General features: G+C 40.7%; 2 protein-coding genes and 1 pseudogene across 2 annotated transcripts; 2 read left to right on the top strand and 1 right to left on the bottom strand.

Moving 5' to 3' along the window:
- Window positions 1-3,878: 3,878 nt before the first annotated feature.
- rps28 (ribosomal protein S28) lies at window positions 3,879-5,636 on the bottom strand. Its single transcript, XM_014139846.2, has 4 exons — window positions 5,525-5,636; window positions 5,188-5,235; window positions 4,630-4,754; window positions 3,879-4,006 (listed from the first exon to the last, which is right to left on the bottom strand). The coding sequence occupies exons 1-3, from the start codon at window positions 5,561-5,563 to the stop codon at window positions 4,632-4,634; spliced, it is 210 nt and encodes a 69-aa protein (XP_013995321.1). The 5' UTR covers window positions 5,564-5,636; the 3' UTR covers window positions 3,879-4,006; window positions 4,630-4,631.
- Window positions 5,637-7,911: 2,275 nt separating this feature from the next.
- LOC106569004 (potassium voltage-gated channel subfamily V member 2 pseudogene) lies at window positions 7,912-9,089 on the top strand (annotated as a pseudogene).
- Window positions 9,090-14,003: 4,914 nt separating this feature from the next.
- Window positions 14,004-16,583, top strand: insl3 (insulin-like 3 (Leydig cell)). The gene is made up of 2 exons (XM_045693765.2): window positions 14,004-14,280; window positions 15,890-16,583. Exons 1-2 carry the CDS (start codon window positions 14,094-14,096, stop codon window positions 16,180-16,182), a joined length of 480 nt encoding a protein of 159 aa, XP_045549721.1. The 5' UTR covers window positions 14,004-14,093; the 3' UTR covers window positions 16,183-16,583.
- Window positions 16,584-17,231: the final 648 nt, after the last annotated feature.

Here is a 17,231-nt window from a genome sequence, read left to right as displayed (position 1 = left end):
GCGAAGGAGCAATGGCTCCTCTTGCAGCCAAATATGTATTTGCCTGCCATAGCCTAAGAGACACTGAATAATAACATCTGCATAGTAAGCAGTAACTTACTTATTATTAGTATTATTGTTATTACTATTATTGTTATTACTATTATTATTGTTGTTGTGATTATCATTCCAAATAGTAGTGGTATGGGTAGTAGGGTGATGGTAATGATAGCAGTTTAGTGGTGGTGGTAGTAGTAGTAATGATGATGGTAGCTGTAGTACTGACGTAATGGTGAAGATGACAATTACATAGTTTTAAGTTAGTTTTCCATGTTTAGCTTTTTATATTTATTATATTTCTATATTGACTGTTTACCATTTTATTGTTGTTTTTGTTAAAAAATATATATTATTATTTACTACCATTTTATATTATTTGTTATTCTTTATACTTTTATTACAAGGCACACACACACACAGAGAGAGAGAGACAAACAGGCAACCCTTCGGTTGCTGGCTAGCCTCTCTAATCGCTAGGCTACCTGCTGCCCGTGTAGATGAGTCAGATATGAGTGTTGTGGAGTGATGAGAAGTAAGCTGACACCTTGTTGTTTTCACCCCTTTTGGAGATGTTGTTGACTAAGAAGTCTGATAAGCAATATGCTTGGAGTCTCTCCCTCTTATCAAGTGCCAGGCTGCTCTTCCTAGTCATTCACATCGGCCGCTTTCAATGAAACTTCGCCAAGGGTATCAAATGTGATTGAGACTAAATATGTTAGGTTATCAGCTTACCTAAGAGATATTATATTTATATCCGTAATGTCAACTGAGTTGATTACAAACTGTGACAACCCAACAACATGTTGTTTAGAGATTGATATGTATGGTAGTGTCTACTTGGCATGTTTTCCTCTGAGGTAAACATAGAATTGATAGATGTAGTTTCAATAATTGTAGATGGTTTCAATGACCAAAACTTCATTAATGAAGACCCTGAGTTTTACCTGAAACATTGGGCCCTGCTAAACTTCGGGCTCTTCCTGGTGAGGTCACATGGTTAGGTACAACTCAATATGATATGTAAACATGAAAGTGGGGTAAACTCGTGCATCCTAGTCATTTTGTATGTTGAAATGTTACTTCAGGAATGAAAACAATGGTTACCCCATGGTCTTTCATACACCTGTTTTCTGAGAAATGACAGCTCACGATAATGCCAAACGATACCACGTGTCATTGGACCCACTCTTCGAAGTCCATGAATAGCTTGGCAAAAGTTGATCCGGTCCATTTGCAAATGTATGCCAGTGAGAGGGGCCCGTAATAGTTCGGAAGTAAATCACTTTGGGTTTCAACTTACGTCTTTCTGAGTGAAAGTTGCACCAGGACACAGGGTAACTAACAGGTCATTTTTAATTGTGTCGAGCTGTTGATCCACTGAACAGTCACAGGACTCTACTAGACAGCAGCAAATGCTCCTCTGCTCTGTCATCCTTTTATCATATTTAAAACGGGTTTCCCCATTCGCCAAATTCCCTCTTAAACAAGACACGAGAGCTCACATTCTGATTGATTACTTTCATAATCATCATCCTTACTTACCAGAAGAGAACAAAATCACAATTGATCGGATAAGAGGAACGAGACATACATACAAAAGCATTATAGACAATGATAGGTCAGACACAAGTCCTGTTTAAAGGAACTTGTGAGGCATTTGTCACAGTATCGAGAAGCATAATGATATTGTCAATCAAGCTTAATTTAGATAGCATTCATATGCCATTCTGGTCTCAAAATACATACTCCACCACCTAGGTATTTGGACAGTGATGTCAAAATGTTTCATGAGGTGACAGTACAGAATGTCACATTTTAATTGATGGTATTTTCATACATAGATCTATCAAGTGGTTTCATTTCTAAAAAGTAAATCCGATACGTATGAAAAGACTGTCTCTACTGTCACCCTACAGGATATTTTGGATTTGAGATTAAATGTACTGGAGCCACATTTAACATCACTGTCCAAATACATGTGTAGATGAGTGGAATAGGTACCACAAACAGTATGTCCATGTCCTGTAGAAATAGGTAGACGGTAAGTGTTGCTGTTACAGAATAGAAAGCAATTTCACCACCAACCACACAGAGGTGTTGAAAAGGTGGACATAGCAAAAGGAATACTTTGAGATCACTCAAACTGTCAACGAGTTGACCTGCTTTTCTTTTCAGTTATTTATGGACTTGTTTAACTTTGCCCATTGAGGCTGGAATTCAAACTTGCACCGCAGAAAAACACTGTATTTAAAAAATATATGTTTACACTGCTTAGTGGGTGAAACACAATTGCATTTTGATGAAAGGGTGTATTTTTGCAGCCTTTTGCAAGTTTGCTTGAATCTGGCCCAAAATGTTGTAGACAGGGAGTTCATGAGTTCAAGTTAGTGTATCACCCAGTGACTGTTCATGAAACATCGGTGTAAAAATAACCCCGTTGCAGATGTCACAGCCCTCTCTGTGGACTACTGAAAAGTAATGTTAAACTAGGAACGATGCTTCCCTCTACTGGAAATGAGTTAACTCAACATGAACTTGATTTTGCATCATAACGAAAAGCCCCAACAGGGTAGTTCCATTACAATTATTTGGCAATTCAGGCTACAACAACCTTCAGACAAAAAAGTGTCAACTTCTGAAAAGATAAGTTTGATAGTAAAATATTGAACAATAAAGGGTAGGCTAAACTTTGTGGAAATGATAGTGAAATAAGATTTCAGCATCAAATATTTGACCTAAGATGCTGGAGCAGTGAAACTCTAGCTGTATAAGAATATAAAAAACTAAAAATCACCAATATCAACACAGTAGGAAATGTTGGGCACTACACATCCTGTCATATTACACTAGTATGTGGGATCAGGAATTTCCATTTTTGTAGACCAATGACCTATGTTCACACAGCATCATGCAGCCAGAGATGTAAGAGGAAGCGAGACATCCCACTTGCAAATATTTTTTTTCTGGTTCATATAGTCAATGAACAGACCAGACCCCGCTACTGTCACATTGGTCTACGGGAGAACCACCCCTTAAGCAGACTAACCATATCCCCCCCCCCCCCCAATGGTAAAGACGTCATAATTTATCCATCTTTGATTCATACCGCCCTTACCTACAGTAAACTCTGATCTGATAAAAGCGATCATGGAACCCTTGCTCTCAAATCATGATCAGGCTACAAAACCCAATCCAAATAAAGGGAAAAACATTCCATGTGCAAACATACATTCCACCTCAATATTTAAATCTAATGAAAAAACTAATTAAAGTTACTGTAGTGGCACTGTTTAGGCCTACAAATGAGCTAGTCCTAAGTACAGGCTCAAAATCCACCCTTAGCCCTCCTACCCACCCCTGTGGATCTGAAACTATCGGATAGGTGTAAGCAATATGGTGAAAATCCCACCCCGTCTAGCCAATCCTTTCAAATCTACAGGAGTGCAAAGGGGGGGCCATGGCTCAGTTTAAAATTCAGCAAACGTAGATGAGTGTTCCAAATACTGTACATTAGCAGCACACCATTTAGTTCGTGATGACCAAATCAGTACACCGCTGCCAATTCATCCCCCTGTACAGTACATTTCTGTATGCTGCTCTTCTGACAAAAGGAGAGCAATCATTCAAATCAAACCTTTTAAGGTTCTACTTCAGCACCTGCACACATTTTGCAGTAGGTGGGAATTGTATGTTCAAAATAGGATCATCAATGCAACAGGTGGCATCCATACCATATTCAAGGACAAACAAGAGTACTTTAAAATAAACCACCATTACAGTTAACTTTGATTCACAACATGTCTACACACATTGGTCATTGAACAGGAAAAACACAAATCTTCACCTTGAACAACAAATGTTTATTTTTTCTTAAACTGCACAAGTGAGATGTGGGGCCATTGCAGATGAACTGATGGGGTGTCTGCACCCCAGACGTTGGTTTGGCATCTCACAACTTCGCCAGGCACTGCAAGGAAAGATGTGGGAATTCATTAAATTTACGCACATACCATTTTTTAACAGCAAAATAACAAGACCCAAGGACACAATTTTAACAGACACCTATCCCTGGGATGACATACAAGTGGAAGTGGAGCCGAATGACTTCAGACAGTCCAGACAATTATTTACCTTATACCCTAAAGTAATAGTTTTATAGAGGTTGTGGTGAGTGGTTTTGACTTCCCTTGAAGGCCATTGATAGCAACATTGGTTTATAGTTCCCTTAGATTTTCACACCAAAAGCTACTTCAGGAATGGGCACCCATCCTGCAGGATTGGGTTCCAGCCCTACTTCGACACACCTGATTCCACTAAACTGCTCCTCACGACCACGATTAACTGAATCAGGTTGAAGCAAAAACATGCCCACCCAACTGCTGTCTAGGAGTACACATGACTGCCCTACTATACATCAGGGCTCTCCAACCCTGTTCCCGGGAGAACTACCATCTTGTAGGTTCACTCCAACCCTAGCACACCTGATTTGAATAATTAGCTGGCTGATATGCTGACTCAGGTGAGTTACAACTGGGTTGGAATGAACCTACAGGAACAGGGTTGGAGAGCCCTGCTTTACATGGCACACACCTTTATCGCAGCCTCCTGGCTTCCCTTTCAGACTCCAGAAGTGTCAGCACATCACCCTCTCTGACTGGCCCCTTCACATTCCTGATGATCGACCGGTTGCTGTCATCCATGAACTCCACACGGACCTGAAAGAGACAGGCAGGATACATTAGAACATGCAACAGCCACCCACGCACTACACTGTTTACAGATTCCATAACACAGAACCAAGGAGCTAAATACATCTGATCACACCAAGTGATTAAACTAGTGCATTTCTATTAATAAATTGCATTTCAATGTATTGACAGTTGGGATACACATGTCATTGATTAGCTACCTACTTTGTTTTACCATGGCTAATTTGGTTGTGGCGAAAGGTCACTAATCTAGCTAGCTATGCAGGATACTCTTATACATTAGCATGTGGTATAGCCAGAAGAACAGACGTGGAATCAAGGACTACTAGTTAGTACACAATACATCACCATTAGCTAGCTAACTTTGCTAACCATCGACATTGATTAACTGATTGGCTATCAAGTTAGCTAATACTACTAGCGTTTCAGTAACACATACCTGGGTACACTGTCCCTGGGAACCAGTTCTCCCGAGCACCTTGGTGACCTGGAGAAGTGTAAAACGGTTAGTTAGCCGACTAAACATCTGAGGTAACGTGGGATGTAAGAGTGCCTGTGTTTCAGCTAAATTACCTAGCGAGTGTTAAACTAGATACATTAACGGTTGCTGTAATTTAGCACTTCCAGCACGCGCAGCTCACCAAGCTAAGAGGCTCCGTTCAAGTATAAACGTGGCAGGAACTTTAACAAAAATTCGCTCAAATGAAACACTGAGTATTTACGATTGTACACATTAATATCTTGAAAGTCTCTTAAATATGATTGCGTTTTCTTACTCTTGCAAGCTTGATCGGCTGCACGCGGCTGGCATCCATATTGTCAGGTTGACTGGAAAGGAAGTCACGTGGTGAGAGTACGGTATATATTCAAACTGTAATCCAAAATATTTTCAACTTTTAATACATTTACGCACTTTATAATTGTATTATTTCATATTATGTATGATATGCTTTAAAAAATACACCTCCCTGGATTAAAAACATAGTATATTTAAAATAAATGTACATTTCCGGTTCCGGTATTGTGGTTCATTCCACTCCATAAAATAGGCGGATGGGGGCGATGAATAATCAGTATAATGCCTTTCATTTCTTATTATAGTTGCATAAAAAATATATATTATTTTATAGGTATATTTTAATTGCAAAGACAAAGCCCGATTAACTAATTAAAGCAGTGTGGAGTCTCATATCAATATAAAGTTGAATTTCGAAGGACTAGACAAAACAAATGCACTTGTAATGGCACTTACAAATTTAGTCTATCAATAAAATGTGTCTATCAATGAACATTTGAAAGATATTTTATTTTTTATTTATTTACATTTTTTTTTTTTTAAATTTATTAACCTTTATTTAACTAGACAAGTCAGTTATGAACAAATTCTTATTTACAATGACGGCCTACCAAAAGGCAAAAGGCCTCCTGCGGGGACAGGGGCTGGGATTAAAAATACAAAGTAAAATAAAAATATAGGACAAAACACACATAACGACAAGAGAGACACCACAACAGTACATAAAGTGAGACCTAAGACAACAACATAGCATGGGAGCAACACATGACAACACAGCATGGTAGCAACACAACATGGTAGCAGCACAAAACATGGTACAAACATTATTGGGCAAAGACAACGGCAAGAAGGTAGAGACAACAATACATCAGGCGAAGCAGCCACAACTGTCAGTAAGTGTCCATGATTGAGTCTTTGAATGAAGAGATTGAGGTAAAACTGTCCAGTTGAGTGTTTTTTTCCCCCAGCTTGCTCCAGTCTCTATCTGCAGCGAACTGAAAAGAGTAGCGACCCAGGGATGTGTGTGCTTTGGGGACCTTTAACAGAATGTGACTGGTAGAATGGGTGTTGTAAGTGGAGGATGAGGGCTGCAGTAGGTATCTCAGATAGGGCGGAGTGAGGCCTAAAAGTGTTTATAAATAAGCACCAACCAGTGGGTCTTGCGACGGGTATACAGAGATGACCACTTTACAGAGGAGTATAGAGTGCAGTGATGTGTCCTATAAGGAGCATTGGTGTGCAAAACTGATGGCCGAATGGTAAAGAACATCTAGCTGCTGGAGAGCACCCTTACCTGCCAATCTATAAATTACGTCTCTGTAATCTAGCATGAGTAGGATGGTCATCTGAATCAGGGTTAGTTTGGCAGCTGGGATGAAAGAGGAGTGATTACGATAGAGGAAACCAAGTCTAGATTTAACCTTAGCTGCAGCTTTGATATGTGCAGAGAGAAGGACAATGCACCGTCTATAGCAATACTCCCAAGTACTTGTATGAGGTGACTACCTCAAGCTCTAAACCCTCAGAGGTAGTAATCACACCGGTTGGGAGAGGGGCATTCTTCTTACCAAACCACATGACCTTTGTTTTGGAGGTGTTCAGAACAAGGTTAAGGGCAGAGATTACATTTACATTGTTTACTAACATTGGAGTAAAACAAGCTTATATTTTGGGTTTGAACTATGCTCACGAGGCATTTACAAGTTATGTTCTTCAAGAAACAATGGGAACATATCATTAATTTATTAGGTCCAAAAATGGATGTAGTAACAGCAGATTGCTACTTTAATGTATAAATACTGTCTATAGGCCAGTGGAAATAAGGGGGAATTGATCTGCACGATACAATTGCAACCAATGGGATTAATGTGAAATGATGGAGATTGGAATGAATGCATAGATATGAAGGTATACGTGAGGTTGTTTACTGTGATTCCTTTCTGTCCAGTTTGAACTGTATGTACCTGTACGCCTTTAATAGCCCTGTCACAAATGAACGACTGCTGTCTCTGCTCTGCATTTCCCTCCTCCCAGCACCAAATCCTTAAATCACAACGCTAATCCTCACTGACAGTATTTTTTTTAACTCCTGTTAGGATAGAAAGAACAGCAATGGAATTAGAGAATCAGTGAGGAGGATGAATCCCCAACTCATGCTCTAGATCGTCTTGCACGTCCAATCAAACACGGTATAGCTTTTCCTCTCCCTGCTGAATTTGTAAGAAAAGGATGAAGAAAATCTTCCTTTTGTTCTTCGTTTCGAGGAATAGAAAATGTGTGGGATATTGGATTTGCTGGTAATGTCTTTCTTTAATGACTTAACTTTCACTGGGTGAGCAAGATTTATTTTCTTCTCATACATTTCCAATGGAACAACCTTCAAGAATCCCTTGCCACCTAATAAAGTGGCGCTCCAGATTGTTTGCCAGTGTGAAGCTGAACACCAGCTTCTCCCAGAGCACAGAGGAACCAGACGCTAGCTTCCCTTTTGGGCAGGAAAGCTCTGTGAAAGCATGGACGTCTATGGACTACCTAGGCAGCCCTGCTCCTCAGACAGTGGTTCTGAAGGAGAAAAGGCCCGAGAACAATTGGGAGAAAGAAAAATGTGTCGCCAGACAATCCAACATATTCACAATCAATGTCGGTGGGAAAGTCTTTCAATTCCCAATCCACCTAGTTCTCCTCTACCCCAAAACCAGGATTGGCTCTCTGGCCCTCTGTACCGATCCTATGAAGAGGATGACACTCTGTGACGACTATTCGGTCCGCAAAAATGAGTTCTTCTTTGACCGGGACCCCACTTTCTTCCATTACATCTTCCACTTCTACTGCAGTAATGTCATGTGGGTGATGGAGAGTCTATGCCCGCTCAATTTTGAGGAGATGAACTTCTGGGGTCTGCGCATTAGGGACACTCCGAGGTGTTGCCGCATCCTGTTTGAAGAAAAGATGGATGAGATCAAAGATGGCCTGAAGGTCAACCAGGAGCTGATCGACGAGATCAAGCTGGCCCACGGGGGCGAGGAGGCCATGTTCAAGACCATGTTCCTGGGGGGGTTCCGCAAGGCCCTCTGGGACCTGATGGAGAACCCTTACTCCTCATTAGCGGCTAAGGGCTTCACCGTGTTCTCCAGCCTTTTCGTCCTCATCTCCATTGTGGCGATGACCCTCAACACGGTGAAGGAGCTGAGGAAGTACATCATCTACGGCATGACTTACATGGAGTGTGTGGAGATCGTCTCCATCGTATTCTTCACCTTTGAGTACTTATTGAGGCTGCTCACCACCTGTGACATCAAACACTTTGTGAAAAGTGCTCTAAACTTTGTGGACCTTTTGGCCGTCATGTCCTACTTCATCCAGATTATTTTTAACATTTTCACAGATGTAAATGATGCCAGTGCCCAGGAGGACCTGAAGACTATGGCCGGGTCAGCAAGGTTAGCAAGGTGGTCAAGCTCATGCGCATCTTCCGCATCCTCAAGTTGGCCAAGCATTCCACAGGCATGCGAGCGTTTGGCTTCACCATCCGGCAACTGTTTTAAAGTCACCATTGGCCTCATAGTGAAATCACTGAGCAGTTTCCTTCCTTTCCGGCAACTGAGTTAGGAAGGACGCCTGTATCTTTGTAGTGACTGGGTGTATTGATAGACCATACAAAGTTTAATTAATAACTTCACCACGCTCAAAGGGATATTCAATGTCTGCTTTTTTATCTACCAATTTGAAAGGCATTGGAAAACCTTCCTGGTCTTTGTTGTTGAATCTGTGTTTGAAATTCACTGCTCGACTGAGTGACCTTACAGATAATTTGTATGTGTTGGGTACAGAGAAGGTAGTCATTCAAAAATCATGTTAAACACTATTTCTGCACACAGAGTGAGTCTATGCAACTTATTATGTGACTTGTTAAGCACATTTTTATTCCTGAACTTATTTAGGCTTGGGGATGAATACTTATTGGCTCAAAAACATAATTCCACTTTGAGATTATGGGGTATTATGTGTAAGCCAGTGACACAAAATCTCAATTTAATCCATTTTAAATTCAGGCTGTAACACAACAAAATGTGGAAAAGTCAAGGGGTGTGAATACTTTCTGAAGGCACTGGATACACTGTAGTACTGTATACAGGACTCAATTGCAATAAATAGACTATGCAATGGTTGCAAAGAATGTGCAAAGAATAAAAGTTATTTCATCTCAACTGTTGTTTTTCTCGTTCAGCATGTTGAATGTCTCACATCCACACAGACTGCCGGCTAGGAATGTAGTGTATTAATTCTTAAAAATCGACGATGTTGGGGGAGGGGGGGTGGGGGGGTGTTAAGCTGACATATGGAATTGTTTTAAGATAGTATGACCATGTATCATTTAGCATTTTTGTTATATACAGTACCAGTCAAAAGTTTGGACACACCTACTCATTCCTGGGTTTTTCTTTATTTTGACTATTTTCTACATTGTAGAATAATAGTGAAGACATCAAAACTATGAAATAACACAAATGGAATCATGTAGTAACCAAAAAAGTGTTAAACAAATGTTTGAGATTCATCAAAGTAGCCGCCCTTTGCCTTGATGACAGCTTTGCACACTCTTGACATTCTCTCAACCAGCTTCATGAGGTAGTCACCTGGAATGCATTTCAATTAACAGGTGTGCCTTGTTAAAAGTTAATTTGTGGATTTTTGTGTGTTGTGACAAGGTAGGGTTGGTATACAGAAGAGGGCCCTATTTGGTAAAAGACGTAACAGACACATCTCAAAATCAACTGTTCAGAGGAGACTGCGTGAATCAGGCCTTCATGGTCGAATTGCGGCAAAGAAACCACTACTAAAGTACACCAATAAGAAGAATAGACTTGCTTGGGCCAAGAAACACGAGCAATGGACATTAGACTGGTGGAAATCTGTCCTTTGGTCTGATGAGTCCAAATTTGAGATTTTTGGTTCCAGAGACGCAGAGTAGGTGAATCTAATCTCCGCATGTATGGTTCCCACCATGAAGCATGGAGGAGGAGGTGTGATGGTGTGTGGGTGCTTTGCTGTTGACACTGTCTGATTTATTTAGAATTCAAAGCACAGTTAACCAGCACCGCTACCACAGCATTCTGCAGTGATACGCCACCCCATCTGGTTTGCGCTTAATGGGACTATCATTTGTTTTTCCACAGGACAATGAACCAAAACACACCTCCAGGCTGTGTAAGGGCTGGAGTGCTGCATCAGATGACCTGGCTTCCACCTGGCCTCCACAATCACCCGACCTCAACCCAAATGAGTGAAGGAAAAGCAGCCAAAGTGCTCAGCATATGTGGGAATTCCTTCAAGACTGTTGGAAAATAATTCCTCATGAAGCTGGTTGAGAGAATGCCAAGAGTGTGTAAAGATGTCACCAAGGCAAATGATGGCTACTTTGAAGAATCTCAATCTAAAATATATTTCGATTTTTTAAAAACACTTCTTTGGTTACTACATGATTCCATATGTGTTATTTCATCGTTTTGTTGTCTTTACAATTTTTCAACAATGTAGAAAATAGTATAAATAAAGAAAAACCCTTGAATGAGTAGGTGTGTCCTAACTTTTGACTGGTACTGTATACAATTTATTATATATTTTTTTACGCATATTTAACCAATGTTTGGAGTCGGTAGAAAACTACCATCTTACCTTCATTCATTTTTTAAACCGGTACCGCTTTCCATAGAGGGATAATAGTTTGTAGGTCAAACCGTTCAGATGCTACAGACGTTTTCGTGAGTAGACTGATTTCTGGGATGTCTCATGGTCTGACAAACACTGCTCTAGCTCTGACACCTTTCACCGCAGATGCAGAAGTGCTACAGGAACAGATACCTCTAGCTTTAACTGACATATTTTGATGGGGATTCTTTTAACTATGTAACTTAGATTGTGCGTCAATCGACTCTAGGGGGTTAACTATAACATGTTACCACAACTAGTTAATCAGTGATAATATCGAAGGATGTAGCCAACTACAAAAAACAACTGCACATCTGTGTGGGAAATAATAATACATGTTTGATTTAAATTACAAACAAAACAACTTTCTGCTCTACATTGGTAAAACACATTTGACAATAATTAAATCTATATTCAAGGTTGAAATGTGTGTCTCTCACACAACTACAGACAGAATATTAAGCAAAAAGTGACACATTTAAACATTGTGCTCTCTCTATGACATTCATTGAAATCATAATAATTTCAGATATAATAGAATGTGATTGATAAACAAAAGGTTATTTCACTTTCCCAGATGTCCACCTCCTTGACAATTCCCCGTCAGAAGAAGCGTAGGTTGATTTTGGCAATCATGCACTTCACTCTGAAATGACCAGCATGCATCTCGGTCAGCACAGCCTCCTTCTCCTCCTTAGTAAAAAATCACCTTCCTGTGTGGCTGTCCATCCTTCCCATGTAGGTACATGATTGCCTAACAAGTTGGATGAGAAGAGTTGTTGAAATACTCAAGTCTAAGTACATTTGCATTGCTGTCTTTCTCTCTCTGTTTCTCTCTCTCTCTCCGTCTCTCTTCCACTCTCTTCCCACCTCTCTCTCCTTCTCTCACTTTCTTTCTCACCCCCCTCCCCTCAGCAGCCTCCACTGAACTATATGTATAGCTAGCAACATATAGATGACCAACTAGCTAGATGGAAAAAGGTTTTTCATAGCTTAATCTGTCCAATTATCTAATAGAAGTTAACTGCTTAGCGTTGAATTCACCCTGAATTGTGAATTTCTCTGAATGTTGCGCCTCTTGTTGAGATCAGTGGTGCCTTCATAGTACTTCGCCTGGTTGGAAAGATACAAGAAAATCTCCTCGAGGGATGACATTGAAGTGCAAGCCACATACAAACAGAAAGCTACAATAACAGTTACAGTAGCTAGCTAGCTAGCTAGCTGATGTTAGCTAAATAAAACTGTCTGGCTAGCTGGCTGGCTAGCTATTCGACTAGGCAGGCTGAGGTAAATATGTACAGTAGCTAGCAACGTCAATCTATTGTCATGAATCTTGCCCTGGAATCAGAACTGAGAGATTTCCGCTAGATGGCTAATTTGCAAACTATATTGTAAAAATTCATGAAAACAAAAATCAGCTGTTTTGGTCTTAATTTAAGGTTAGGGTTACGCATTAGGGTAAGCAGTGTGGTTAAGGTTAGGTTTAAAATGAGATTTTATGACTTTGTGGCTGTGCCAGCTAGTGACCAGTCTACAGAGCTGCCTCCAGAACAAGATTCATGCCGAAAAATGCCAAGCTGCATGTTCAACATCAATTAAAGCGAGAAGCCAGTTGCCTGGCGGTGTCTTCTAGGTCAACCTGGAGCCAAGTAGGGAAAGACAGGGAATGCACACACACACACACACACACACACACACACACACACACACACACACACACACACACACACACACACACACACACACTGTGAAAATAATCCGTGTGACGGCTGTGACTCCACCATGGGACTCCTTGCTATTGCTATTCTAGATATGATGCACTTTGCATTTTATTGTCTGCATATGTTATTTTAAGGCGAACAAAACAAGATGTAACTGAAGCTCAATGCCAAGTACCGCATAATGTGCGTATTCAACAAATGTTTGAAATATGAAGCTGTGGTATGAATGCGCATGGTATGTCATTATCCTTGACTTTGTTTTGCACCTGCATCCTGATTTTATTAGCTCCCCTTCTTCTAGATAAGTCCAGACACATAGCCACAGTTGGTAAATAACACTTCTCAAAGAAAATATGCAAACTAATCACAGAGAAAACAATAAAAAATAAAAAGTCCCTAAATGTCAAGATTTATGGAGTAAGTTATGCGCCATATTTTCACAATAGAGGCTCATCAGGGTTAGATAATGAAATATTTCATAATGTTAGGATACAACACAACAACTTTATTGTCCATATGTTACAGGGAACAATGGAAATGAGTCTTCCACTCACTCCCTTTTTCTCAGCGTCTGGCCCAGGATTCAAAGCAGCCACCTTTCAGCCACAGGTCCAACTCCTTAGCGACTGGGCTACCTATAACAAATAGCAGATTTATTATCCATCAGGTCAATATATGGATCACCCTATGGTTTTGGGGCCATAAGAGGCTTTTCTTGTATATGAGTAAACCAAATCTTTATAATGAAAAGGAAAAACAATTTCAGATCACCTGGAAGTATTCATTTTCCTATACTTGCACCACTAACCCCAGTTCACAAACCCCCATGCTATAGATCACCATTTGACATGTATTTATCTCAAATGAGAGTTCCAGCCTTGAGGGGAACTCTCTTTTACATGAAGTGATCTCAAGATCAGGACATCCTTTTCCTTGGCCAAGGGCGAATGGCTCCTTACGAGAATCCCGGCCTGGAATAGACAGCAGGGCACTATATAAGGCCCTAGGAAGCTCTCACAAGCTACACATCACATCCCTCCTCACCTCATCGTACCATACTCGCTGCATCGATTTGCTGTTTGTGTGATTTACTTGGGCGCAAACACCCTCATCAACATCATGGATGCTAAGTGTCTTGTGTCTCTTGTGGTAGTTCTCATGGTTGGGGTGTATGGGACCCACGGGCAGGATGCCAGGGTGAAGCTGTGTGGGAGAGAGTTTATCCGTATGGTAGTCACATCGTGTGGGAGCTCCAGACTGAAGCGCTCCACTCCGGAGCTTGGACAACACCCCGTCAACCACCACAGTGAGTACAACTCTCAAGGACCTAATAGCTTGTTTCCATACGTTTATTACACTGCTGTTTGTGCCGGAGTTCAGTTTAGTTGAATCCGAAAGGCATGCATGTATTTTTATACTCAAACGCATCCAACTGGGTACACACTGGTTGAATCAACATTGTTTCCACGTTATTTCAAAGAATGACGTGGGATAGACATTAAATTGACGTCTGTGCCCAGTGGGATGAGAATGGAGATTGGGGGTAAATGGAATCCTCTTCTCAAACAAGCTGACATCCAAAGCACAAAGTATATGAGGATGGAGTTGGAGAACCCCTCCTTCTCGGGAGGAGAAGTTGTAGAATTGAGCATTTTTCAATCACCTGAAACAGAGCCATAATCATCATTCTTTTTTTCTGCATAGCTTATCTTCTTTACCTGTTCCATTGTCATTTTAATGAGGGCGTCCTTCTGACTGTAAATCACACATCTCAATATACTGCAATAACATGCCTAAGATATTACATACAAATTACAACACAGTACATGGGATCATAACACCTATCATCGATACAGGCATATATCATGGCGTCATAATTAATACAATAATATCATGATATTTAAACACTTAGCATGCCAGATTACATTTAAAACAAGCATTTTTTTCAGCATATCTAATTTTACCTCTTGAGCTGTCTGTATTCTCGACTGGTGGTTATTTTTTCAAGAAACTAATTATGTTTACTCTGTATCTCTGCAAAATCTGGTTAAAAGATTGAAAGGAATGTGAGTCTTAATCAGTACATTTTGTAATTGGTTGCTAAATTCTAGCAACCTTCCAGCCGATAGCTAAGATAGTTAGATAATCTACTCTAATTTGATTGATAGCCTGAAATGGCTTGTTAGCTAGTTATAAGGTTGGGAGATAGGTTCCCAATCTGGCTAGCTAGCTAAAGCAAACTTTATAAAATTGCTAGGTGGTAGTATTTCAGAGAAACAACAAAACATTTTTGTTTTATTTATTCATCAAGAAGGAATGAATAGGCTACATAGCTTGATCACATTAATTTACAAACATACCTCCTGCGGGTGCTGCCCATCACTGACTGCTAAAATCAAATCAAACCCTGTGTGTCACTCGTAACTCTTTTTCTTGCTCCGTGGTGCACCTTTGAAGTAACCACTTACTAGGGAGAGTAGGGGGTTCCAGCCAGAGTGCCCCCTCTGCAAAATACCCCTGACAGATATTTTTATAAACAATTTTGATAAAACTTGGGCTTAAAAATTAAGTTTAGTAACTCATTTAACATCTACAAAATATGAAAACAGGATAAATCCCAAGTGGTGCAGCAGTCTAAGTATCTCAGTCCTGGAGGCATCACTACAGACTCTGGTTCGATTCCAGGCTGTATCACAACCGGTCGTGATTGGGAGTCCTGGGTTTGGCCGGGGTAGGCTGCATTGTAAATAAGAATTTATTCTTAACAGACTTGCCTAGTTAAATAAAGGTTAAATAAAAATAACAGATTCAATTCTGAGGGGGCATGTGCCCTTGTGCCCCCTATAGGCATGACACCTCTGCTGACATCTGCCTAAATTGTGAATGATGCCTAATTCTGTTTTTTCCTTCTACAGGGGTAATTCTGGATTGGCTGAACAGCAATCAATTTGCCAACCTGAGGACTTCAGAGACTGGTGAAGATGTGGTGACACAGCAAGATGACCAGGACTCCACAGAGAGCATGACAGAAGACCAGCAGACCCATCCAGGGTTTCCCAGCACACCTCCACAGGTCCAAGTGGACATGGAGCCTTCAACCGTCCCTCTGGGATACACCGTGTCCTCCCGTACCCGCCGAGACGTGGGGCCTGCTGGGGTATGCTGCCGATCCGGCTGCACCATGAGCGAACTGGTCCAGTATTGCTAAGCTATAGCTAATGCTAGGCAAGAGTAACATTTCACAAGGAATTGTTGGTCAGCCATTGCAAGGATGGATTAGGTTAAAATCAGGCTTATTTACATTTGTTGGGATGTTTGAAGGGCCATTTTGCAGTTGCCAAACCTTTGCATTAGAGCTAATGCAGTTAGTTCTACTGAAATGTTTTACTAAAATGTTCATGTTGTTTTCTTGATATCATGAATTGTGTGTTAATCTAATCGTTAGAATATTGTTGCGGAATGACTTGTGTAATGACAAAATCAAGACAAAAAGAATGTTGTCGAAAGAGGCTTTAATTATAATAATAATTTTTATTTTATCATATTAATATTATACTTGATTCTCACCTGCACAATGAAGGACAACAAAGAATGCCAAATGAGAGTTGTCAAGAAACCTTCCTGTTCACCTTGAATCACAATGTAATAAAGCTTTTGAAGATCACCGGTGAGTGGTGGTTACTTAATAGTTGTCTGTCTTATGCAAAAGATGCTTTTCTGACTTCAAACTTCAAATAGGGACAATAAGCCCTCACTTCTCCACAATGTGTTGCGAGCTCCATGCTATGTTAAGTGCTTTGAAAACTATAGTGACGTGCTATACAGCAGAAATGCAATCGATCCATGTATCATAGAGAAGGCATCCCCCCCACAGAGCATCCCTCTCTAGTAAAGATCAAATGATCAGCCTGCCCTCTCACTCCACTTGAAGCAATTTCCATTCTCATTACAATCTTTATCAGCGTACATCATTGAAATAGGCAGAGAAAATCCTTTCAAAAGTCTGTATGGCAGTAGCCAGATTACAGCTCCCAATACATACTCGGTCTGAATAGACACGGAATCCAGTTGACTCTCTCTGATAAGGATGAATCGGATTGGGCCAAGTGCTCCAACTACGACACCATAACACAAATCCCCTTAACCCCTTCAGCTCCGCACAGTGTGTGTGTGTGTGTGTGTGGGGGGGGGGGGGGGGGGGGGGGGGGGGGGGGGTCCTATAGTGGAACATTTAGCCAACATCCTATCTGTAGAATA

Source organism: Salmo salar, chromosome 14 (genome assembly GCF_965601325.2).
Source record: "Salmo salar chromosome 14, fSalSal1, whole genome shotgun sequence".
NCBI lineage: Eukaryota > Metazoa > Chordata > Actinopteri > Salmoniformes > Salmonidae > Salmo > Salmo salar.
Note: the sequence above shows the minus strand (reverse complement) of the source record. Positions and strands in the feature narration are given on the sequence as shown.

What these genes read in the sequence shown, in the direction of transcription:
- insl3 (XM_045693765.2), top strand. Translation starts at nt 14,094, where the DNA reads ATGGATGCTAAGTGTCTTGTGTCTCTTGTGGTAGTTCTCATGGTTGGG. An exon ending in ACACCCCGTCAACCACCACA is followed by an intron (nt 14,281 to 15,889) that starts GTGAGTACAACT and finishes TTCCTTCTACAG; the next exon opens with GGGTAATTCTGGATTGGCTG.
- rps28 (XM_014139846.2), bottom strand. Translation starts at nt 5,563, where the DNA reads ATGGATGCCAGCCGCGTGCAGCCGATCAAGCTTGCAAGA. An exon ending in AGCCGATCAAGCTTGCAAGA is followed by an intron (nt 5,236 to 5,524) that starts GTAAGAAAACGC and finishes ACACTTCTCCAG; the next exon opens with GTCACCAAGGTGCTCGGGAG. An exon ending in CCCAGGGACAGTGTACCCAG is followed by an intron (nt 4,755 to 5,187) that starts GTATGTGTTACT and finishes TGTCTCTTTCAG; the next exon opens with GTCCGTGTGGAGTTCATGGA.